The sequence below is a fragment of the Balaenoptera borealis genome, assembly GCF_965194805.1.
Source record: "Balaenoptera borealis genome assembly, contig: HAP1_SCAFFOLD_508, whole genome shotgun sequence".
NCBI classification, from domain to species: Eukaryota; Metazoa; Chordata; class Mammalia; order Artiodactyla; family Balaenopteridae; genus Balaenoptera; species Balaenoptera borealis.
The window spans coordinates 38,931-64,651 of NW_028123689.1; the positions used below are offsets into that span (position 1 = coordinate 38,931).

Below are 25,721 nucleotides of genomic sequence, written 5' to 3' on the forward strand. Positions count from 1 at the left end.
AGGTACCGGTCCACGTGGTAGCGCGTCTCCTCCCCCTGGTTCGTGTAGTAGCACAGGTCCTAGACGTTGATGGGCCCGTCAAAGTGCAGGCCCCGCCTCTGGCACTTGGCCTTCTTTAGGTCCAGGATCACGGCCGCTCCTGCTCCCCGAGGGGCTTCAGCTTCTGGGCCAGCTCATCTGCGGGCGGAGGGGAGAGGTTCGGCTATGTCCCTGTGGCAGCCTCCCAGCCGCCACCCACCCCACGCCCCTCGAGGCAGAATGAAGGGTTGGGGAAGGCGACCCCCAAGGGCTGACACAGTGGGGTCTCAGGCAGCACCACGTCCAGTCAAGGTCCACCTGACCCCTGTCCCCACTGGGACTCGGGGAGGCGGGGTTACCTAGGAAAGTGGCCACCACCGGGCTGGTCTTGGCCATGTTCATCTCCAGCACGGAGTCGGCACGCGTGCTGAACCCCAGCAGGCGGGACTTCTGAGCCTGCAGCCTTACCAGCTCCCCGAGGATCGCGCAGTTCTCCTGGAACCCAGAGACGGCCAGCGCTGGGGACCGTGGGCCACGCCCTCCCCACGGGCCCCGGGCCAGGTCTCTGAGGGCGGGCAGGGCTCTCAGGCCACTGGCGGGCACAGCCAATCCCCCTCCCTCCTCCTCCTGGCCCGGATTTCTAGACACTTTGGTGCTGTCCTAACACGTGGTCTTTATGAACACAGGTCCTTTTGGAACCAGAAACGGCGTGAACCGTGATGAGCTCTAAGGCCAAGGGCAGGAAGAAATGTGACCAGGCTCTCCAGGAGCCACCCAGGGGCCTCGCCGGGCTCAACAATACAGACTCGGCTGCCGTGCAGACAGCAGGTCATCCCCACGGCGCCCGAACACCCAGCCCCCTGGACGGCGAGACGCCTGTTGCTGCCGGTGGCCCGGGGCTGGCTGGTGAGGCCCGGCCCCAGGCGTACGCCACCTTCTCTGGGGCCACCTCTCCGGCTCTGCGGTGGGGTTCTCCTGGGAGCCCCCAGTCACCACAGGACCAACGTGGCCTGTCTGCAGCCCAGGAAGGTGGGGACACAGGACTGTCCCCCACGCCCCCCACATCACCCACGAGGCCGAGCAAGCACCAGTGGTGTCTGCGGGGAAGATGAAGGGCTCATGCACAGCCCCCATCTACTGAAGATGCTGAACAGGAGAAGCACAGACTGCAGCCACACGCGGTATGGACCAAACGCAAGTGTCCTTGCAGGAACCGATGTCTGAATGTCAAGGCCGTACCCGGGCCACAGTGAGAAGGCCCAGACCCCACGCAAGGCACAGAGAGGAGATGGGGGGAACATCTGCGAAGCTGAGCTCATGGGGCATCACCCCAGAAGGAGAGGGAGAGGAGGAGGGAGAGGGAGAGAGAGGGAGGTGCAGACGTCTCTCCCTTCCCTGGGGGTTCTCTAGTGCAGCCAAGGCTGAAAAGCACTGCATTTCGGGAGATGGGTCCTCGTGGAAAAGTTAAATAGTAGCTCATGGCATTATCGACACATATTAAAAAGGCCCCAAATCTTGGGGAGTCAGGGAGGGGAGCTGGCGGCTGCCTCGTAAAGGAGGAGAGATTGGGCGTCAGAGGAGGTGCCTGTGCAGCCCGCCGCCGCCGCCCAGGGCCCCGCAGACTTCATCTCCCAGCTGTGGTCCCGGGCTGGAAGGCAGCGGGGAGGTCAAGCCGTCCAAGCATCAACGTTGACTTCAGGGCTGATCTAAAAGGCGCCTGGTGTTTGTTGAAGCAGAAGAAAGAGAAAGCAGTGGGGAGAGGAGGGGAGGGGGAGGGAGCCCCCATCAGCCCTTCTCCCTCTCTCCCTCTCTGTCTCCCTCTCTCCCTCCTTCCCTCCCTCCCTCTACCTCCCTGCTTCTCACTCTCACTCTCCCTCCATCTCTCCCTCTGCCTCTCTCCCTCTCCCTCTTTCCCTCTCCCTCTCTCCCTGTCCCCCTTTCCCTGTCCCTGTTTCCCTGTTCCGCTCTTCCGATACCTCATTCCCTCTCCCTCTCTCCCTCTCTCCCTCTCTCCCTCCCTCTCTCCCTCTCCTGCTCCCTCTCCCTCTCCCTCTCCCTCTCCCTCTCCCTCCACCTCCTTCCCTCTCTGGAGAGGGTGCCTGCTTCCTTCTCTGTCTCCCTCTCTGGAGAGGGAAGGAGGTGGAGGGAGAGGGATAGAGGGAGGGAGGGAAAGACAAAGGCATCTCTCCCTCCCTCCCTCTCTCCCTCTCTCCCTCCCTCTCTCCCTCCCTCTCTCCATCTCCCTCACTCCCTCCCAGAGATGGAGAGACAGAGGAAGAGGCAGAGACAAGGGAGAGGGAGAGAGGGAGAGGGAGAGAGAGGGGGGAGGGAGGGAGAGAGAGAGAGGTGTCTTCCTCCCTCCCTTTCCCTCTCTCCCTCCCTCTCTCCCTCTCCTGCTCCCTCTCCCTCTCTGGAGAGGGAAGGAGGTGGAGGGAGAGGGAGTAGGAGAGGGAGGGGGGAGAGTGAGAGAGGGATAGAGGGAGGGAAGGAAAGACAAAGACGTCTCTCCCCCCCTCCCTCTATCCCTCTCTCCCTCCCTTTATCCCTCTCTCGCTCCCTCTCTCCCACTCCCTCGCTCCCTCTCCTCCCTCTCCCTCTCCCTCCAACTCTCCCACTCCCTCCGTCTCTCCATCTCCCTCACTCCCAGAGACGGAGGAAGAGGCAGAGACAAGGGAGAGGGAGAAGGAGAGAGAGGGGGGAGAGAGGGAGAGAGAGAGAGGTCTCTTCCTCCCTCCCTTTCCCTCTCTCCTTCTTCTCTCCCTCTCTCCCTCTCCCTCTCTCCCCCCTCCCTCTGCTCCTCTCCCTCAGCTCTGCCTCTCCCTCCATCTCTCCCTCTCTGAGAGGAAATGAGGGAGCGGGAGAGCCGGAGGGAGAGGGAGAGACGGAGGGAGCGGGAGAGACAGAGGGAGGGAGAGGGAGAAGGAGGGAGGGAGAGGGAGAGAGGAAGGGAAAGGGCGAGGGAGAGGGAGGGAGGGAGGGCGAGACATCTCTCCCTCTCCCTCTCCCTCCCCCTTCCTCTCCCTCTCCTAGAGGGAGGGAGGGAGAGGGAGAGACAGAGGGAGAGGAGAGGGAGGGAGCGAAGGAGAGGGGGAGTTGGAGAAGGAGGTAGGGAGAGGGAGAAGGAGAGAGGGTGCCTGCTTCCCTCTCTGTCTCCCTCCCTCCCTCTCCGTGTCCCTCTCTCCCCCCTCTCCCTCTCCCTCTGTCTCTCCCTCTCTGGGAGGGAGAGAGGGAGAGGGAGAGGGAGGGAGAGGGAGCAGGAGGGAAAATGATGGAGGGATGGAGAGGGAGAGAGGGTGAGGGAGAGAAGGAGGGAGGGAGAGGGAGGGAGGAAGAGACCTCTCCCTCCCTCCCTCTGCCTCCCTCCTTCTCCTCCCTCTTCTCCCTCTTCTCCCTCTCCCTCCAACTCTCCCTCTCCCTCCGTCTCTCCATCTCCCTCACTCCCTCCCAGAGACGGAGAGACAGAGGTAGAGGCAGAGCGGAACACGGAAACAAGGACAGGGAAACAGGCACAGGGAGAGAGGCAGGGACAGAGGGAGAGGAGAGGGAAGAGGGAGAGGAAAGAGAGAGAGGGAGGGAGAGAGGGAGAGACAGATGGAGAGAGAGGGAGGGAGAGAGAGAGAGGGAGAGGGAAAGAGAGGGAGAGCAGAACAGGGAAAGAGGGACAGGGAGGGAGAGAGGGAGGAGAGGAAGCAGGGAGAAAAGAGAGAAAGAACACACCATCTACATTTCTGTCAGATGACACCGGGGATCCTTACACAACCAGGAGAAAATAACACAGGGAGGCTCTTTCTCAGCTGGAACTGGAACTGCAGAGGGGGCCAAACACCACCAGGCTGGCCACACATGTCCAGCCGCCACTCCAGCCCCGTCAGCCGTGAGTCTGGTCACCAGGGCTCTGAGTGTCTGCTCCAGGGAGCTGGGGTTCACCCTCTCACCGGTGAGGCCGGGCCAAGACCGCGGGGCCCCGGGCTGGACACATAGGGGGAAACGCATCCCCACAGGACAGCTTGTGTGAGCAGATTCAGCTGCCAGATTCTAGAGGCCCGGGACCACCCTGTGGCCCATGAAAAACAGGAGGCCACGAGGGTCTTGCATCGTGATTCCTGTCCGTTGGACTGTAAAGTTTATGTAGGGAATCTTGCAAACAGTGGTAACAAGGCTGAATTGGAACGAGATTTAGGCTATTACGGACCACTCTGAAGTGTGTGGGTTGCTAAAAGCCCTCCCGGCTTCGCTCTTGTTGAATGTGAAGATCCCCGAGATGCAGCCGATGCTGTCCGAGAACTAGATGGGAGAACACTATGTGGCTGCCGAGTAAGAGTGGACCTGTCGAATGGGGAAAAGAGAAGTCGCAATCGTGACCGCCTCCTTCTTGGGGTCGTCGCCCTCGAGATGATTATCGGAGGAGGAGTCCTCCACCTCCCACACATCTCCAAGATGGAGAGCTTTCTCCGTCAGCCAGAGCAGGTCCCTTTCTAGATATAGGAGAAGAGAGAGATGACTGTCCCAGGAGAGAAATCACAAGCCGTCCCGATCTTTCTCTAGGTCTCCTAGCCGATCTAGGTCAAATGAAAGGAAATAGAAGACCACTTTGCAAGAGGAGTGGTGTACAGGCAATAACTTCATCTGACAGGAGTAGGTACAGAAAATTCAAGTTTTGTTTGAGACTTCTGAAGCTTGGTGCACTTTTTAAATGTTTTAGTTGTTCACATTTGTTTGTCTCTTGGGACAGTGACCCATAAAGGTGTCATTCTCTATGGTTTGAAATGGGTCATATGAGGCTTGTGATATGAAGAATTGTTACCTTCCAATGTTCCCTTAAGCAAAATTGAATTTGCTTTGAATTTTTGGTCTTGCCTAGACTGATAATAAAACTTTAACTCCTGCCCACCTAAAGTGTGATGTTTACTATTATGGAAACAACACTGGCAAACATGGAAAAGACTTTCTGTAGCTGGGAAATGATATGCAGCTGTAGTTAAGCAAGCAGTCTTTAAAAGGTGCTGTGAACACAAGCCAGCAGGTAAAAATGAAAGCCGCACCCTTACCCTAGATTAGAGGTTTAAAAATTCCACTAGTCTTCACACGGGACAAGAGGTTGTCCAGGGAGTTGAGAATCTAAGAAGTTTCAAGGAAGTTAGTTTACCTTTGAGTTCGGTCATAAGTCCCCTCTGTGATTGCTGTACATGAATACATAGCTCTTTGTAATATTTTTTGGAAATCTGAGATTATCAAGATACCAATGTCCTGCCAGATTAATAAGAGTATTGTAGAGCTGAACTTTGAGTTACTGTGCAATTTTTTTTTTTCATGCTGTCATTTGTAATATGTTTTGTGAGAATCCTTGGGATTAAAGTTTTGGTTGCAAAAGAAAAGAAGAAAAGAAAAGAATCCGCCTGCCAGTGCAGGGGACACAGGTTCAAGCCCTGGTCCGGGAAGATCCCAGGTGCCGCAGATCAACTAAGCCCGTGGGCCACAACTACTGAGCCTGCGCTCGAGATCCTGGGAGCCAGAACTACTGAGCCCCCGTGCACAGCTACAGAAGCCCGCACGCAACGAAGACCCAACGCAGCAAAAAAAAAAAAAAAAAAAAAGACGATACTGGCCAGGTGATCAAGGGTAAAATCATTTGTCATAAGTCCCGTTGATGGTGTGTATCCTTGATGTGACCTGAGGAGAATGGCATTTTTATCTCTGTCTGGATCTTCCGCCCCAAACCCCATAACTCCAGACCAACCATAAGAAAACATCAGAAAACAAACAGACAAACAAATTGAGGGACAAAATACCTGACCAGTCCTCCTCAAAACTTTCAAGGTATCAAAACCCAGGGACATCTGAGAAATGTCACAGCCCAGAGGAGACTGGGACAGAAAAAGGATGTTAGGGGGAAACTAGGGAAATGCTAATGAAGTGTGGACTTTCGTTAATAACAATGTATCCATCTTGGTTCCTTAGTTGGATAAACATGTCATACTAACGTACTAACGTGTTGGAAATAGGGTTACTGGGTCAGGGTCCACGGCACTCTACACTCTGTACAGATCTTTGCCACTTTTTTGTAACTCTAAGCTATTCTAAAATTAAGCGAGTACTGAACAGAGAGAAGAATGTTATTTCCCTGATTTGAACATGCCTGAGTTTCTTTTCATGGTCACATTTTTGCTATCTGGATGTGTCTTGGAATCAGTAGCAAAGGAGAGTTGCCAGCCCCTGGAAAGATGTGGGTGGTTTGCAGGTGGCTTGCTCTGGAGCTGAAGACCACGGTGGGAAGTCTGCAGCCTCGGGCTGCACTTAGAACCATGGGAGGGGATGGGCCAGCTCAGTTAGGGATGGAACCTATAAATAAAACTTTTTTCTTTTCCATTATGGCTTATCACAGGATATTGAATATAGTTCCCTGTGCTAGACAGTAGGATGTTGTAGTTTATCCATCCTATATTTAATAGTTTGCATCTGCTAACCCCAAACTCCCAATCCAACCCTCCCTCACTCTTTCTCCCCCTTGGCAACCACAAGTCTGTTCTCTGTGTCTGTGAGTCTGTTTTTGTTTCGTAGACGAGTTCATTTGTGTCGTAGTTTAGATTTCACATATAAGTGAGATCATATGATATTTGTCTTTCTCTTCTGACTTACTTCACTTAGCATGGTAATCTCTAGGTCCATCCACATTGCTGCAAATAGCATCATTTCATTCTTTTTATGGCTGAATAATATTCCATTGTATATATGTACCACATCTTCTTTATCCATTCATCCATCAGTGGACATTTAGGTAGCTTCCATGTCTTGGCTATTGTAAATAGTGCTGCAATGAGCATTGGGGTGCATGTATCTTTTCTTTCTTTTTTTTTTCTTTCTTCCTTTCTTCCTCCCTTTCTTTCCTCCTTTCTTTCTTTCTTTCTTTCTTTCTTCCTTGCTTCCTTCCCTTCTTTCTTTCTTTCTTTCTTTTTTTCTTTCTTTCTTTCTTTCTCTCTCTCCCTCTCTCTCTTTCTTTCTTTTTCTTTCTTTCTTTTTTTTTTGTCACACGGCATGTGAGATCTTAGTTCCCTGACCAGAGATGGAACCCATGCCCCCCGCACTGGAAGCACGGAGTCTTAACCACTGGACCACCAGGGAGATCCCAGGGGTGTGTGTATAGTTTTGAATTAGAGTTTTCTCCAGATCTATGCCCAGGAGTGGAATTGCGGGACCCTATGGCAGCTGTATCTGTTGCTGCACGTCTCACATCAACCACCTGCACTCCAATCCTTGCTCTCAACGTCATCTTTGGGGAACCCAACCTGCGACAGGGACGTTGACAAGAAGAAATGGCTCAGGGAAAAGCTACCTACACAGGGAGGAGATAGAGGCCATCGCCCCTGGGGTGCGGCGGGGAGAGTGGGCACAGAGATTTGTCATTTCACCCCCGATGCTCATCTCAGCCCTCCTGGCTGCCCCACTCTAGGTCACCTCGGGATACAGAGGTGACCCGGTTAGAGTCCCTGCCTGTGCAGGAATCTGGGGGCACCAGCGGGTCTGAATAATATTAGTGCAGGGTCTCCCCCGCGGCACTGGGGTTATTCGGGGCGGGCCATCCTCTGCTGAGGGCCCCTCCTGGGCACTGTGTGGGGTTTAGCAGCAGCCCTGGCCGCACCCATTTGATTCCAGGGGCCCCTCCCCCCCAGTTGTGACAACCACAGATTTTCCCCACACATCACGGAAGAACTGGGTGAGGCGGCGGAGGCAGGATGGCCCTGGGCGAGGACAGCTGTGTTGAAGCAACCAGCCTGGCCCAGGGCAAGGTCTGCCCCAATCCCGTCAGCGCCTGCATTTAGACCTGCCCCTTTCCTCTCCCACCTCCTCTGCCCTGCAGTGGTCTCCGAGACATCATCGCCATGTAATAAATCACACCTTCTCAGTTGACTGTTTGCTGCCCTCGCTAGAACGTGAGCTCTTTGAGGACAGGGATGCTGTTATGTCCCCAGCACCTAGAAGAGTGTCTGCTGTGTAGTAGATGCTTCATAAATACTTGCTGAATAAAGGAGTTGAATAAAGGGATGAGTGGATGAATGAATGAAGGTTACAATGGAAGGAGGGGGGAGATTCCCTTTCTGGCTCTCGGGGGTTGGGAGATCAAGTGAAAGATCCGTCCTAAATAGGCTGACCAGCCTTCTGGGGTTCCCCGGGACTGAGGGTTTCCCCAGAGTTCCAGCGCTCAAACCTGAGCGGTCCTGGGCAAACTGGGGGCGGGTGTTGGTCACCCTATCTAAACACAGTAACAATTCCAGCTGCAATAGCAATGGCCAATGACCTCTACGGTCTTATTGACCATGCACAGTTCTTTACCTGGCAGGGAAGGAAGGGTGGGCCGGGATTGGAATTCTGGTGATCCAGGGCGGGTGAGGGCACACCCCGGGCTTGTGTAGGGGAGTCCAGGAAGGTTCTGGAGGAAGTGACAGTGACACAGGGGGGAGGGAGGAGTCTACGGAAGAACGTCCCACATGACAACGTGTGCCAATGGCCCTGGGCCCAAGGTCACACCTGACCAGGGCTTGCCTTTTTTTTTTTTTTTCTAATTTACTTTTTCCCACATGGATATGCAATTGTCCTAATGCCATTTATTGAAAACTCCTTAATTTCCCCACTTTCTGTCATATCAAGTTCTCATAGATCTGTTTCTGGACCTTTATTCTATACCATAGAGCTATACGTCCCATCCTTGCACCACTAGGGCTGTTTCATCACTATAACTTTATTTTTTATTCATTTATTTTTCTTGGCCATGCCGTGCGGCATGTGGGATCTTATTTCCCTGACCAGGGATCGAACCCGCGCCCCCTGCCAGTGGAAGCTCGGAGTCTTAATCACTGGACCTCCAGGGAAGTCCCCAGGGTTTGCTTTGACATGCATCGAATGGTGGCAGGTGGGCACGGGGAGCAGCTGTCTGTGAGCCATCCTGTGTAGAAATGCAGGCTGGAGGGGAGGACAGATGGAGCGGGAGGGGAAGAAGCGGAGGAGGGAGGGAGGGCGGGCGAGAGACAGACAGAGCATGAAAGCTGAAAATAGCTCCTAGTGCCGGGAGCCTTGGAGCCAGAGCCTGGGAGCCAGGGTGACTGGCTCTCCTCCCTGGTGTGTGTGTGTCGCGGGGGGTGGCTCTGGGCTTCTCAGGCTGGGAATGGGGTGCACAGAGCAGGGACGGAGCAGGGACCCTTCTCTCTGGGACCTCGTGGGCCATCCTCAGCTCACAAAGCTGAGCCACTCCTGGCCCTACGAGTGGGGGGGCTTATCCTCCCTGTCCCCTGGATCACACCCCCTCACACACAACTTCCCCGTGTGTGTTCCCAGCAACCAAGAGAATCTGTTTTTAAAAGATTTGGGGGAGGGAGGTAAACATACAAACAAGAGCAGAATGGATACTTTTTCAGAATGTGAATGGCTCTGTGTAAGCCCACCCCCAGGGTAACCACAGTCCTGACCTCTAACACCCTTGACGAGTCAGCCTTGGTCTGGGCTTGCGGACCCACGGAAGCTTCCTCATCCCCTCCTTCAGATCCCGTCTCTCCCTTGGCGTCTTTGTGAGAAGCACCCGGGGAAGTGGGACTGCTAGGCTGTACTGCTGCTAGAACTCCACCTGGGCTCCACCAGGCTCCAGCCCCCCACCCTGTGCACCTCTCTGACCCTGAGGCACCTCAACTGGTAGGAGCCGCATCACCTTCCCTCCTGGGACTTGTGACACTTAAGGGAGACACCGCAAGGACAAGTCTTTGGCTCCCTGGCTGGCAAAGAGCAGGTGCTCAATTGTCATAAGTGTCCGTATCAGTGAGGGTTCTCCAGACAAACAGAATCCATAGGGTGTGTGTGTGTATATACACACACACGTACATATGTACACGCATACAAAAATATACAGCTGTGTATCTATGCAGTATGCATACACACATATACACATATAGTATATACAATACACACATACATATATACACACATATAAAATGCATAGTTTGTATATCTACAGTATGTATACACACATATACACATAACATATACAATACACACATACATAGACACTATACATACACACATACAAAATGCATCGTTTGTATGTATACAGTATGTACACATACGTATAACATATGCAATATACACACCTAGGTACATATATATCATACATATATACACACATACAAAGATATTTAGGTGTGTATATAGACAGTATACATACATACACATATAATATATGCAATACGTACACGTACATACATATAGACACACATATACACCTACATATAAAAGCATATAGCGTAAAAATATATATGTACTGTATATATAAATTCATCGTACGTATACGTACATATATCATATATATAAGATATATACATATATACAATGTATACACACACATACACACCTATATGTAAATATGCACATGTACATACACATATAAATACATACGCAAGTGTGTATATAATAGTATATACATATATACATATAACACCTAGAAACATATACACATACAGGTATACAACATATATACACACCTATATATAAATACACACTGTATACATACATACAGTGTACATAAACTGTATATCTACACACACCCATATATCAATATATGGGTGTGTGTATATATACAGCATGTTCACATTTATAAAATGTATACTATATATATGCACATACATACATGTATACAATAGATACACACAAATATATAGGCTTGTATGTATACTGTATATAGTACTTACACATATACTACAAACGCACGCACATATAAACATATGTGTATACATATATATAATATGTATGCACACATATACAAATTAATAGGCTTGTATATATTCAGTATTTTTACATATATAGTTTTGTTTTAAGGAGTTGACTCATGTGACCGTGAGGCAGGCAAGTCAGGGCAGGACTCTGGGCTGGAGACACAGGGAAGAGCTGATGTCCCAAGGCCATTGGAGGAACAGTTCCCTCTTTCTACGGAACCTCATTTTTCTCTCCAGTCCTTCAACTGATGGACGAGGCCCACCCACGCCGCGGCATTGACGATCTCCTTTCCCCAAAGTGGACCAATTTCAGTGTTCATCTCTCCTGAAAAATACCTTCCTGGCCACATCTGGAATAATGTTTGTGGTTGCCGGGGCCCCGCGCAGTGCGCACATGAGATTAACCACCCCCGTGGCGATGATGACACTTTATTTTCTCCCTTGACCATTGTCACTACTATTCCAATTAAAATGGCAGCGCCATGAGGGCAGGGCATTTCCTTTTTTGCCAGTACTGAGCGTCCAGGGTCTGGTGCCTAGCATAGGCTAAATACAGGGCATTTTTGTGAACAGAAGCCGGGATTCCGGCTGTCATATTTAATGAGGAATTATAGTCTTATTATTGGGGGTGTGTGTGTGTGTGTGTGTGTGTGTGTGTGTGTGTGTGTCACGGTACGTCAAGGGCGGGAGTCGAACCCGCCACCCCAAGCCCCGAGGGGGTCTCCCCGGGTCCCGACTTCGGGCCGGTGCGGGTGGCCGGGGGCAGCCGAAGACGTGCGTGCGTGCGTGCGTGCGTGCGTGCGTACGTACGTGGAGCGGGCGAGTCCACGGGGCGGGCGGCGCGCGCGCCGCGAGTGAGTGGTTCAGCCCGGCCCCGGCTCAGTGTGCTCGCCTCACGCCGGCCCGAGTTGGCGGCAGCGCTGGAGGTCCCGGGCCTGTGACCACAAAGAGGGAGCCGGGGGCCAGACGGGAGCGCGGCGGCGGCGGCGGCGGCGGCGGCGGCGGCGGCGGCGGCTGAGGTCCAGGCCAGGCCCCCTCCCCTCAGCCTCCCGCCCGCCCGCCCGCCTGCCCGCCCCGCCCCCGCCGGCGGGCGTCCCGCCCCTCCCCCCAACCGCCAGACTAGCCTGGTGCGGGGGCCGCGCGCGAAGACATGGGGGAGAAGTTGGAGCTGAGGCTGGAGTCGTCCGTGGGGGCCGAGCCCGCCGTCTACCCGTGGCCGCTGCCGGTCTACGTGAGTGCCACCCGTCCCCTCTTCCCGGACCCCCGCCCCTCTTCCCCCACGGCGCGCGCTGAGCCCACCGAGAAACGGAGCGACTCGAGTCGCCAGACCCTCTTTGGAGCCCCCCTTCCCGCCCCGCCGTGGTTCTCCGCGGCCGTGTCCAGCCCCCGCGCGCAGGGTGGGCAGAGGGGAGCCGGGGCCGGCCGGGGGCGCGGACTCGGCCGCGGGGACCCCGCGCTTCCGAGGGGCGCCCGAGCCGGGCTGCCGTTGGCTCTGTAGGGCTGGGGACCCCGGTCCCCCCGGGCCTGGACTGCCGGCGGGCTTGCCCTTCCGTACTTTATGATCTGACATGTAGGGTTGCTTTTTCCTGGTAGTTTATTCTTAGCGCTGTCAACGTGCTTAGCTTTTTTAGTTTTGAGGACACCCTTTCCTTCCTCTCTCCAGTTTTTTGTGTTTTTGTTTTGTTTTGTTTTAGTTAGGCATTTTGTCCCTCTGATCTTGAGTGGGTGGGCTGGCTGGACCCTTGGAGAGGAGGCGTTGTCTCCCCTAATTTGAGTGGGTGGGCTGGCAGGGCCCTTGGAACGGAGGCATTGTGTCCTGTAATTTGAGTGGGTGGGCTGGCTGGACCCTTGGAGAGGAGGCATCCTGTCCCCTGATCTTGAGTGGCCTTTGGAAAATGACACGCCGAACGGAAATTTACACAGGCGTCCGGTGATTCCAGAAATGCAGGGTGTCCGGGCAGGTGGGCGCCCGGCCTCTCGTCCCCCGTGGCGGCGTGGTGCGCGTGTTGTTGTCTCAGGGTTTACGCTTGGGCCCTGCAGCCCACCTTCGGGAGGGAGAGCGCAGCGGGCGCCTTGGGCCGGCGCCTTTGGGGCGCCCTTTCGTGCGCTCGGCTTGCGGGGGACCGGCCTCCAGGGGAGCCGGCGGGGAAGCCCGCGCGACCCGCCCCTCGCGCGGGCTCCGTGTGTCTCAGTTTGTGGAAACTGTGTCGCGGCCGGGTGCGGGTCGGGACGCTGGGACCGCCTGGGAGCCGTTGTTGACTCCGGTCCCCGGTTCTCCGCAGTTCTCCGCGGTCGGAGGGTTTCCAGCCCGCCACCGCGCGCTGGCGCCTTCTATTTTTGCTCTTCCTGTGCCCAGAGGCGCGGCTGAGTTGTGCACCCATCCCTCACTCTCCGTGTCCCTCTTCCTTTATTGTCTGGTTACTCGCTGGTACTTTCCTCCCTCCCATTTTATCAGTATCTGTGAGTTTTATTAACATGCCGTTTACTCCCTCTTTTAAATTAAGAATGAAGGAAACTGTGAAATGGTACTTTTATCTTTAATGGCTGATGCTGTAAAAGTGACAGTTGCAATGCAAGCATCTTTCCCTAACTTGACTCCTGTCATGCATCTCAGTAGTGTCTCTGTGACAGGACTTGAAATGATAGCACCCACATCTCTTGCAGCTCGTTCACACTGAAGGGATATAATCATCGGTTTGCTATCACAGCCACTTGCCCAGCTCAGACTGTGATGTCACAAACCAGAGATGATTCTCCCTCAGCAGGAAGAAGCCGGAGAGATGAATCTCCATGATGGACCATCAGCCTTATTCAAATGTGGTCACTTCATGAAGAAAAAGTAACCATAATAAAGATCAAAGATACCGGCTAGTTGAAATACCCTGTTGAATTAAGCTTGAAAAACTTTTCCATGATACTGGAATGAAGGAAATTCTTTCAAAATTCTAAGGAAAAATTTGAGAGTTATAATAATGCAGATATCAGTAAATATTTATGGAATTAAAAATATTATGTAGCGCTGGTCCCTTTAAATGTTAACACTTAGAAATAACTTATAGGTATGTTTCTTATTTTCTATGCAAAATTATGTGGCTTGCTATTTCAGACAAAGGTGACATATCAATCTGAAAAGAGTCAGCAAAGACACAAAATGGATGTACTTTCTCTTGACCTATACACCTACTTTTTATGTTCTCATGGTTTAAATAAAAAGTACAGCTTTTGGATTATTTAAAAAGAGCAGAAGCTAAAAATACAGTACTAAATATCATTGCAAGGATTTGGTAGCCAAAACATTTGCTCCATTTCTAGGAAAGAATCCATGAAGACAAAATTATATTACTTTTATAATATAATACTTTTTATATCATGTGCGCATGAAAAACATTCTAAATTACAGAAACAATTAGACAGTCATTGAGTACTCCCCAAGATGTTCAAAATCTCTTTAGTTGTTAAATCTATCAACACACAACACAAAAACTCTCATAAATAAACCACATCTTCAGGTATCCAACCAAATCTTCTAGCATAAAATTCCTTATCCGTTTGTACCCATGAGATGCTAAAGTTGAAGCAGTTTTCAACTTGAATCATTGATAAATGATGTGTTAAAAATTAGCTAATGTCTTTATTCTTTACTTTTCCACTTAAAATGAAGAAGAAACTGTAGATTGGGCTAATTTGGAATAAATTGCTATAGAGTTTTTTTTGGAAAGCTGTTATTTAAATCTCAATAATCATTATTCAGAATGGGTTATTATAGAGAAATAGCTTGATTTAGATAGGAAAGAGAAATGAAGGTTCACTGGGACTGATGCTAACCAGGGCTAAAGGGGAGGTGGGTTTGCTCATCCATTGTCTTTAGAAGATAAATCATAGAAGCAAAGTCCCTAACCTGGTGGGACCTGGGTCTCTTTGTACATTACAATGAGTAAATAAAATCCAGAAGACTTGAGGAATGTAATTTTACACCCCCTTCAGTTCTATTTATTGGAAGCAAATTGTTTGAGTATAATATTGTTAATCTCTTCTTTTTGCCTGAGTTAAACAATTCTTTGAGCTGAAATAGTTTTGTAACTTAAAAAATATATGCCTATTTTCAAAGCATGTCAGGTTACAAAATATAATGAGGAAAAAGATGAATTCTTAAGGGTTCAGGTACATGTCAGTACAGTTAAAAAATACTTTTAGTGAGGGCTGGTATACAAAGTATTTTGAAATTTTTAAATAAACATTTTTCTCTGCAACAAATTGATACACTACAGTATTACTGCTTGTATTTGAATTGCTGCTTTCCTTTACTGGAAAATGACGGGTGAATTTCTGTAATGAATTCCGACTTATGACATTTAAGGTTATTTATAGACTGTCTTGAAAAGAGTGATGGGATCATGTAATTTACTCTATTAATTAGAAGTTGAAAAAAAGGAAAGAATTCAGTGAAATGGAAGAATTTCAAATTTGACTTATCAGGCAAGTACTGACTAATTACTTTAGATAAATTTCCCTATATTATCGGAAGATAATCTCCTATATCATCTCTTACCACCATCAGAAACCACCCCCCAAAAGGGGGACCTCGTTCATATTGAAAATAACTTCTTAACGTGCAGGCATTACAGTAGGGCATTCTAGACACTGGGGGAGGGAAAAACCATTGTATTTTTTTCTGACATTCATGTTCAACTTATTTCCAAAGTTCTTTAAAGTGTGGCATTCTTACAGGTAGACAATGTTGCTGAACAAGCGTTTGTTTCTTCCCTTTTCTTCCCCCAGGCTCAAAGATTTGGAAAGAGATAGTTAACAGAAAAGGTAAGGTAACCTCCACCTTAACAAAATATATGATCAAATGTGACCATTTGACAGATACTATGTAGTTCATAAAAACAAAATTAAGTGGAATTGGCTCTCTTTTCCCTAAAGTTGAGGATAACGTGGATGTTTCTGTCTAATGTGCTGTACTAATAGGCTATTATGGGTTAGCTTTTGGTAACTCATCGAGTTTCCCAGTCTGGGTTCCGTACCATCAAGTCTGGATTATAACTTGTCCTGGTCACACTGTTTTTGCAAATCAGTTTTGTTCTAGTACTCTATCATGTGTCTGTTTCACCTCTAATCTTTCCATTTGTCACCACTCTGGAGATGGTGTGATATGATCTTAACGGAAACATCAGGAACATGTCTTGTGAATATTTAGTTTTCTTTTTGGCCGACTCAGCATTGCCTGCCATTCAGTCATTGTTATGTGACCAGGCAGTGTAACTATTTGTGTATTAGTCCATTGGTTCCTACCTTGGGAATGTGGAGACTTGTAAACCTCTGTCCTTCCCTTAGGAATGCATGAAGGAGAAATGGAATCTCTTGCATGAATTTCTGCAGACAGAAATAAAGAATCAGTTATGTGACTTGAAAACCAAACTACATAGAGAAGAATTATCAGAGGTAAGTCGTCAGCATCCCGGCGGCTAGAAAATGTTTCCTCCCATGTAACTTGTCTGTGACCAGGGAGGCAGAATAATCCCACCTCTCCCTGTTCCCTGATGGTTATGAAGGAAGCGCATGTGTTTCCTTATTCTCTCATGGCCCCTTGTTTACATTCACTGCTACTTAAATGATCCTTTCCTGCTGTAGGAGGGCTACCTGGCTCAAGTCAGATCCCTTTTAAATAAAGATTTGTCCTTGGAGAACAGAGCTCATGCTTTCAGTTGGGAAGTGAACGGCTGTCTAGAAAACGGGAGCCAGACAAGTGGTGAGGAGCGCAGAGTGGAAATAGCAGAGAAAAACAAGTCCCCCAAACCTGTTTCCAAACTTTGCATGCCCAGGAGAAGCAAGTCCGATGGAGAAACAAACTGTAAGAGCGCTTGACTCGTTTGACCTCGTTGGAATCTGGTACCACCTAAGGGGAGGACAGACTTGGCGCCATAGGGTCTGTCTGTTCCCCCCACACACAACCCCTCCACCGGCAGTACTTGTTTTTTTGTGTATCCTTTTTTTTGGTGGGGGGATGGCTGTGTTGCTCGGCTTGTACGATCTTAGTTCTCCAACCAGGGATCGAACCCCGGCCCTTGGCAGTGAGAGTGCCGAGTCTTAACCGCTGGACCGCCGTGGAATTCCCTCTTGTGTATACGTCTAACTAGCTTAGATATATACTTTAAATTTTTGTCTTCAACCAAGTTATAGAGCATTAGATCCCCAAATGCGGTTGAATTTATGAGGTATAAGATAACAGGAGCTGCTGATATCTATGACTTGTAAGTTACATGCCTGTTTAAGCTAAGCATTTATTCTTAGACTCCTTCCCCACTTGTAGTCAGAGTAACTCTTCTGGAATTTTTAAAAAAAGAGCATGGGACTTGAGCGCAGGTCAGGTGCTTGGCCACTTCATCTTTTGACGAAATAAACGGAGGCTCTGTTTCCTTGTGCGTCTCAGGGTTGGGCCCCTCATACAAGAGCTTGTGTTAAAATGGCCCAGCAGACTGGCAGGTGCTAATTTGAGGAGTTTATCAAGATGGTGGTTGCTTAGAATAAGAAGAGAAGGTTACTTAATCCTCAGAACCTGGTCTCTGCACCAGCTTGGTAATGCTGAAGAACTGTACCTTGGCTGTGAACTCTTTATTCATAGTGGCTTTTTTGTTTCTTTTTCTTTAAGCAGCTGAAGTCTCATCTAGCCCCAGGATTAGAAGGCAAACTACCAGGCAGACCACCATCACATCTCATTTCACAAGGAGGTCAGTATATAATGAATGGACAGCCCCCATTTTAGGGGCCAACGGTTTTTGGTAAAACACATATAAATTCGTAGGATGTAACTTAGTAATTCTGACTTCCACATTGCTTCGGTTTTCCTTTTGATATTCTGTTATCAGACATTCGTGAACAGCATTTCTGAAGATCTCATCCGTTTTTACTCTTCACATAGGAAACTTCAAATGTACATACACAGAATTACCAAGGATAGTAAAATGAACCCCTGTGTACCTATCACCCAGTGTCAACAGTTAACATCTCCTGGCTGTGGTTTCATCTATACCCCCATATGCTCCAAGTGAAAATTATTCCAAATGGATTACAGCTCCATACACACCCATCTCCTCCCAGCTGGGTTACTTTGAAGCAAATCGGACATGTCATCTTATCCACACATACTATATTTCTAGATGACAAGGTCTCTTTCTCTGACAAGTTTTTTATTCATATTTTGCCATAATGGCTAACATCTAGCAAACAGTCTTTTGAAGAAGACAAAACAGGCCTTATAAAGTGTAACAGTTCCTTACTAACAAATATATAGCAGTGTTCATTCTTCCCCTTGTGTAACAGAGTTTGGTTGATTTGCTCCTTAAGCCTTTCGAGTGATAGATTCCTTATCTTCTTGCCATTGATTTAAAGAAAATAGGTCTTTTTTTCTAATAGCTTCTAGGTCTGGCCGACTGCATCGTTTTGGTGGTTAGTGTGTTCCCTTGCCTCCAGTTTTCTGTAAACTGGTAGTTAGGTCTAGAGTCTTGATCAGATTCCAGCTTTATTTTGTGAGACTTCATTGACGGCATGGGGCTGTCCATCAGAGGCATGTAATGTCTCTTCGGTGATTCTAGCAGCCATTGATCAAAGTCTAGATCCATTATTTCTTAAGGTTTGCAAAATGGTGGTATTCTAAACCTGTCATCCAAAGAAACATTAAGCTCGAAGCTTCTTTTAATGTCCTGGCAAAAGGGGCTTCTCAGAGGGAAGAGGGGACCATGCCCTGAATCTTTCCAAAGAGAGGGTACTCTTGGTAGGGAGGAATATGAGTTGTTTCGTGCCCACTGGAGGTCTAGGGTCTGGTGAGCTAACAGTTGGCTTTACTGTGTGTGTGTGTGAGACAGGCCTGCCAAACGGAAACCTGAGGAAGACCCTGAAAAAGCAAAATCGGATGATTCTGTCGATGAAGAAGAAAAAGACCAGGTAGGGCTCGCATTTAAGTTTCTTAACTCTGCCTTTTTTTGGTACACTTGCTGGTAATTGTGAATTTATACTTGGTCTGTCTATGGACCGTAAGTGACTGAGAGGGTGTTAGAACACACCCCTGGACCCAGGGCAGTACGAAGTGTATTATGGTTCGCCCCGAGGACTCAGCAGGCCCGTAACTTTGGTCTGTTCTCTCCTGTCTACCTTCCTACGTCTCCAGCTGTCAAGATTTGACAGTCGAACCAGCAGGTGTGATGTGTTCAAAGCATTTGCTTCTGATGTCAGATAAGCTCCTTTCCCACATCGAATTTCTCTATAAAAGCAGAATTGTCGTGTTATTATGTGTATTGTAATAATGCTGCTTAGACTTTTTAGGTTAGAAAACTGGTGGCTTGCCAAAGACCTCCAATATAGAAAATGTCAGTCTCTAGCACTGTCTCATGTGACTTGAGCAGCAAACCTAGGTACTACCAGATGGTCACACGCTCTCTATTTCATTCCTGCCACAGGATTAGCTGTGTAAGTCGGGAAGTCTGTAGGTTTACAGGTGGGTAGTAAATGCCCTGTTACCTGCTAAAGATGAGTATCCGTGGTTTGCTCTAAGGCAGGGTTTCTCAACCAAGGCATTGACTTTTGGGGCCAGATAAACCTTTGCTGTGGTGTGTGAGTCCTGTGCATCGTAGAGTGCTTAGCAAGGTCCCGACCTCTTACTCACTAGGTGCCCGTAACATTCCCTCTCTCTCCTCCCAGTTGTGACAGCCAAAATCACCTTCAGACTTCCCCAGATGTCCCCTGGGGGGCACAGTTGCACTCAGTGAGAAGCAGTGGACTCAAGGCTACCAATATCTTTGAGGTAGACTTGACGTCCTGTTGTGAAAGACATACTCATTCTCCTGTTTTTATTTTGGAAATTAGATGCCACTGTTCACGATCGTTATTCAGATGTCTGTAATTAAGCTTCGTCAGACTACCCACTCACAGGTGGGACACTGAGACAGAGGGAAACAGCTTGTCCAAGTCACATGGCCACATCCCTTGCCTCCTAAGAAAACGTGTCACAAGTGAAAGCAAACTGGCTCTTGTAATATTGACAAGTCTTTTTCTTTAAACAAATGTGCCAGTTTTAGAGTTGTTCTTTGCCCTCTAACCTTTTGGAGGGCTTACATAGCCTTCAAGCTTCTAAAGAAACGAACTGGGGCACTCTTTCCCAAGCAGGAAGCAGTTTCACTGGCAGTGTGTGAGAGGCCTTGGGGACTTGGAGGATGAACACTTGTCGAAACAGGGTGTATCCCGATATGCTAGAGTAAGGCTCAGCGCACCACACCGGTGTTATCAGGTGGTGTTGGTCAAAGAAGTAGTACTACAGAGAGAATCTTACTTTAGTCAATTTCAAGTTTTGAGATCTCACTATGTTTTTTAAAACAGGTATTAAATACATGCATTTGGTAAAACAGTACAAGAGGCTGTTTGGTACATAGCAGCCAAAGAAAAACAATGTGGCTATTCCGTGCTGAGCTATGCTGTGAGCATTATCAAATAAATACTGGATTCTGAGGCCTTTGTTCAGGAACAAAAAAGAATATAAAATATCTCATTACCACAACTAAGGAGCTGGCCTGTGGCAACTAAGACCCGGCACAATTAACTAACTAACTAACTGACTATGTCCTTTTTTTTTTTCTTTTTTTTTTCTATATGACAAAAGACTTAAAAATGACCACGGTTAAAGATTTGATGAAAGTTCATAATAATGCAGTTGACAAGAAAATTATTTATTTCTGAGATATACATTTTAAAGTAATAACTAGGATTATTACATATAACATTATACCAGAACATATAAGATTTTTAGAAATTTCATGTAATGTCTGAAACGTTTATATTAACATATTTCCATACATATTTCCATACACATACAAATATAAGATTTTTAGAAATTTCATGTAATGTCTGAAACATTTATATTAACATATTTCCATACAAATAACCCAATGAAAGTTTAGTATTAGTTGTTTTGTTTGTTTTTTTATACTGCAGGTTCTTATTAGGTATCAGTTTTATACACATCAGTGTATACATGTCAATCCCAATCGCCCAATTCAGCACACCACCATCCCCACCCCACAGCAGTTTTCCCCCCTTGGTGTCCGTATGTCCATTCTCTACATCTGTGTCTCAACTTCTGCCCTGCAAACTGGCTCATCTGTACCATTTTTCTAGGTTCCACATACATGCATTAATATACGATATTTGTTTTTCTCTTTCTGACTTACTTCACTCTGTATGACAGTCTCTAGATCCATCCACGTCTCAACAAATGACTCAATTTCGTTCCTTTTTATGGCTGAGTAATATTCCATTGTATATATGTACCACAACTTCTTTATCCATTCGTCTGTTGATGGGCATTTAGGTTGCTTCCATGACCTGGCTATTGTAAATAGTGCTGCAGTGAACATTCGGGTGCATGTGTCTTTTTGAATTACGGTTTTCTCTGGGTATATGCCCAGTAGTGGGATTGCTGGGTCATATGGTAATTCTATTTTTAGTTTTTTAAGGAACCTCCATATTGTTCTCCATAGTGGCTGTATCAATTTACATTCCCACCAAGAGTGCAAGAGGGTTCCCTTTCCTCCACACCCTCTCCAGCATTTGTTGTTTGTAGATTTTCTGATGATGCCCATTCTAACAGGAGTGAGGTGATACCTCATTGTAGTTTTGATTTGCATTTCTCTAATAATTAGTGATGTTGAGCATCTTTTCATGTGCTTCGTGGCCGTCTGTATGTCTTCTTTGGAGAAATGTCTATTTAGGTCTTCTGCCCATTTTTGGATTGGGGTGTTTGTTTCTTTAATATTGAGCTGAATGAGCTGTTTATATATTTTGGAGATTAATCCTTTGTCCGTTGATTCATTTGCAAATATTTTCTCCCATTCTGAGGGTTGTCTTTTCGTCTTGTTTATGGTTTCCTTTGCTGTGCAAAAGCTTTGAAGTTTCATTAGGTCCCACTTGTTTATTTTTGTTTTTATTTCCATTACTCTAGGAGGTGGATCAAAAAAGATCTTGCTGTGATTTATGTCAAAGAGTGTTCTTCCTATGTTTTCCTCTAAGAGTTTTATAGTGTCCACTCTTATATTTAGGTCTCTAATCCATTTTGAGTTTATTTTTGTGTATGGTGTTAGGGAGTATTCTAATTTCATTCTTTTACATGTAGCTGTCCAGTTTTCCCAGCACCACTTATTGAAGAGACTGTCTTTTCTCCATTGTATATCTTTGCCTCCTTTGTCATAGATTAGTTGACCATAGGTGCGTGGGCTAATCTCTGGGCTTTCTATCTTGTTCCATTGATCTATGTTGCTGTTTTTGTGCCAGTACCATATTGTCTTGATTACTGTAGCTTTGTAGTATAGTCTGAAGTCAGGGAGTCTGATTCCTCCAGCTCCATTTTTTTCCCTCAAGACTGCTTTGGCTATTCGGGGTCTTTTGTGTCTCCATACAAATTTTAAGATGATTTGTTCTAGCTCTGTAAAAAATGCCATTGGTAATTTGATAGGGATTGCATTGAATCTGTAGATTGCTTTGGGTAGTATACTCATTTTTCACAATGTTGATTCTTCCAATCCAAGAACATGGTATATCTCTCCATCTGTTGGTATCATCCTTAATTTCTTTCATCAGTGTCTTATAGTTTTCTGCATACAGGTCTTTTGTCTCCCTAGGTAGGTTTATTCCTAGGTATTTTATTCTTTTTGTTGCAATGGTAAATGGGAGTGTTTCCTTAATTTCTCTTTCAGATTTTTCATCATTAGTGTATAGGAATGCAAGAGATTTCTGTGCATTAATTTTGTATCCTGCAACTTTACCATATTCATTGATTAGCTCTAGCAGTTTTCTGGTGGCAGTTTTAGGATTCTCTTTGTATAGTATCATGTCATCCGCAAACAGTGACAGTTTTACTTCTTCTTTTCCAATTTGTATTCCTTTTATTTCTTTTTCTTCTCTGATTGCCGTGGCTAGGACTTCCAGAACTATGTTGAATAATAGTGGTGAGAGTGGACATCCTTGTCTCGTTCCTGATCTTAGAGGAAATGCTTTCAGTTTTTCACCATTGAGAATGATGTTTGCTGTGGGTTTGTCATATATGGCCTTTATTATGTTGAGGTAGGTTCCCTCTACGCCCACTTTCTGGAGAGTTTTTTTTATCAGAAATGGGTGTTGAATTTTGTCAAAAGCTTTTTCTGCATCTATTGAGATGATCATATGGTTTTTATTCTTCAATTTGGTAATATGGTGTATCACATTGATTGATTTGCGTATGTTGAAGAATCCTTGCATCCCTGGGATAAATCCCACTTGATCGTGGTGTATGATCCTTTTAATGTGTTGTCGGATTCTGTTTGCTAGTATTTTGTTGAGGATTTTTGCATCTATATTCATCAGTGATATTGGTCTGTAATTTTCTTCTTTTGTAGTGTCTTTGTCTGGTTTTGGTATCAGGGTGATGGTGGCCTCATAGAATGAGTTTGGGAGTGTTCTTTCCTCTGCAATTTTTTGGAAGAGTTTGAGAAGGATGGGTGTTAGCTCTTCTCTAAATGTTTGATAGAATTCACCTGTGAAGCCATCTGGTCCTGGACTTTTGTTTGTTGGAAGATTTTTAATCACAGTTTCAATTTCATTACTTGTGATTGGTCTGTTCATATTTTCTGTTTCTTCCTGGTTCAGTCTTGGAAGGTTATACCTTTCTAAGAATTTGTCCATTTCTTCCAGGTTGTCCATTTTATTGGCATAAAGTTGCCTGTAGTAGTCTCTTAGGATGCTTTGTATTTCTGCGGTGTCTGTTGTAACTTCTCCTTTCTCATTTCTGATTTTATTGATTTGAGTCCTCTCCCTCTTTTTCTTGATGAGTCTGGCTAATGGCTTATCAATTTTGTTTATCTTCTCAAAGAACCAACTTTTAGTTTTATTGATCTTTGCTATTGTTTTCATTGTTTCTATTTCATTTATTTCTGCTCTGATCTTTATGATTTCTTTCCTTCTGCTAACTTTGGGTTTTGTTTGTTCTTCTTTCTCTAGTTTCTTTAGGTGTAAGGTTAGATTGTTTACTTGAGATTTTTCTTGTTTCTTTAGGTAGGCTTGTATAGCTATAAACTTCCCTCTTAGAACTGCTTTTGCTGCATCCCATAGGTTTTGGGTCGTCGTGTTTTCATTGTCATTTGTCTCTAGGTATTTTTTTATTTCCTCTTTGATTTCTTCAGTGATCTCTTGGTTATTTAGTAACGTATTGTTTAGCCTCCATGTGTTTGTCTTCTTTACGTTTTTTTTTCCCTGTAATTCATTTCTAATCTCATAGCGTTGTGGTCAGAAAAGATGCTTGATATGATTTCAATTTTCTTAAATTTACTGAGGCTTGATTTGTGACCCAAGATGTGATCTATCCTGGAGAATGTTCCGTGCGCACTTGAGAAGAACGTGTAATCTGCTGTTTTTGGATGGAATGTCCTATATATATCAATTAAATCTATCTGGTCTATTGTGTCATTTAAAGCTTCTGTTTCCTTATTTATTTTCATTTTGGATGATCTGTCCATTGGTGTAAGTGAGGTGTTAAAGTCCCCCACTATTACTGTGTTACTGTTGATTTCCTCTTTTATAGCTGTTAGCAGTTGCCTTATGTATTGAGGTGCTCCTATGTTGGGTGCATATATATTTATAATTGTTATATCTTCTTCTTGGATTGATCCCTGGATCATTATGTAGTGTCCTTCCTTGTCTCTTGTAACATTCTTTATTTTAAAGTCTATTTTATCTGATATGAGTATAGCTACTCCAGCTTTCTTTTGATTTCCATTTGCATGGAATATCTTTTTCCATCCCCTTACTTTCAGTCTGTATGAGTCCCTAGGTCTAAAGTGGGTCTCTTGTAGACAGCATATATATGGGTCTTGTTTTTGTATCCATTCAGCCAGTCTATGTCTTTTGGTTGGGGCATTTAATCCATTCACGTTTAAGGTAATTATCGATATGTATGTTCCTATGACCATTTTCTTAATTGTTTTGGGTTTGTTTTTGTAGGTCCTTTTCTTCTCTTGTGTTTCTCACTTAGAGAAGTTCCTTTAGCATTTGTTGTAGAGCTGGTTTGGTGGTGCTGAATTCTCTTAGCTTTTGCTTGTCTGTAAAGCTTTTGATTTCTCCATCAAATCTAAATGAGATCCTTGCTGGGTAGAGTAATCTTGGTTGTAGGTTCTTCCCTTTCAGCACTTTAAGTATATCATGCCACTCCCTTCTGGCTTGCAGAGTTTCTGCTGAGAAATCAGCTGTTAACCTTATGGGAGTTCCCTTGTATGTTATTTGTCGTTTTTCCCTTGCTGCTTTCAATAATTTTTCTTTGTCTTTAATTTTCGCCACTTTGATTACTATGTGTCTCGGCGTGTTTCTCCTTGGGTTTATTCTGTATGGGACTCTCTGCGCTTCCTGGACATGGGTGGCTATTTCCTTTCCCATGTTAGGGAAGTTTTCGACTATAATCTCTTCAAATATTTTCTCTGGTCCTTTCTCTCTCTCTTCTCCTTCTGGGACCCCTATAATGCGAATGTTGTTGCATTTAATGTTGTCCCAGAGGTCTCTTAGGCTGTCTTCATTTCTTTTCATTCTTTTTTCTTTAGTCTGTTCCGCAGCAGTGAATTCCACCATTCTGTCTTCCAGGTCACTTATCCGTTCTTCTGCCTCAGTTATTCTGCTATTGATTCCTTCTAGTGTAGTTTTCATTTCAGTTATTGTATTGGTCATCTCTGTTTGTTTGTTCTTTAATTCTTCTAGGTCTTTGTTAATCATTTCTTGCATCTTCTCAATCTTTGCCTCCATTCTTATTCTGAAGTCCTGGATCATCTTCACTATCATTATTCTGATTTCTTTTTCTGGAAGGTTGCCTATCTCCACTTCATTTAGTTGTTTTTCTGGGGTTTTTTCTTCTTCCTTCATCTGGTACATAGCCCTCTGCCTTTTCAT

General features: G+C 46.4%; 1 protein-coding gene across 2 annotated transcripts in view; it reads left to right on the top strand.

Annotated features, from left to right (window-relative positions):
• LOC309621490 (uncharacterized protein) overlaps nucleotides 1–25,721 on the top strand; it is a 45,649-nt gene that overhangs the window by 14,627 nt on the left and 5,301 nt on the right. The window contains exons 1-3 of one of the 2 annotated variants that reach the window (XM_082408936.1): nucleotides 16,414–16,623; nucleotides 17,422–17,500; nucleotides 18,635–18,713. In XM_082408936.1, the coding sequence (XP_082265062.1) occupies nucleotides 16,587–16,623; nucleotides 17,422–17,500; nucleotides 18,635–18,713 (195 nt within the window). In that variant the 5' untranslated portion in view covers nucleotides 16,414–16,586. Of the gene's footprint in view, nucleotides 16,624–17,421; nucleotides 17,501–18,634; nucleotides 18,714–25,721 lie in introns of those variants that run through there. The other variant, XM_082408937.1, reaches the window with a different exon arrangement.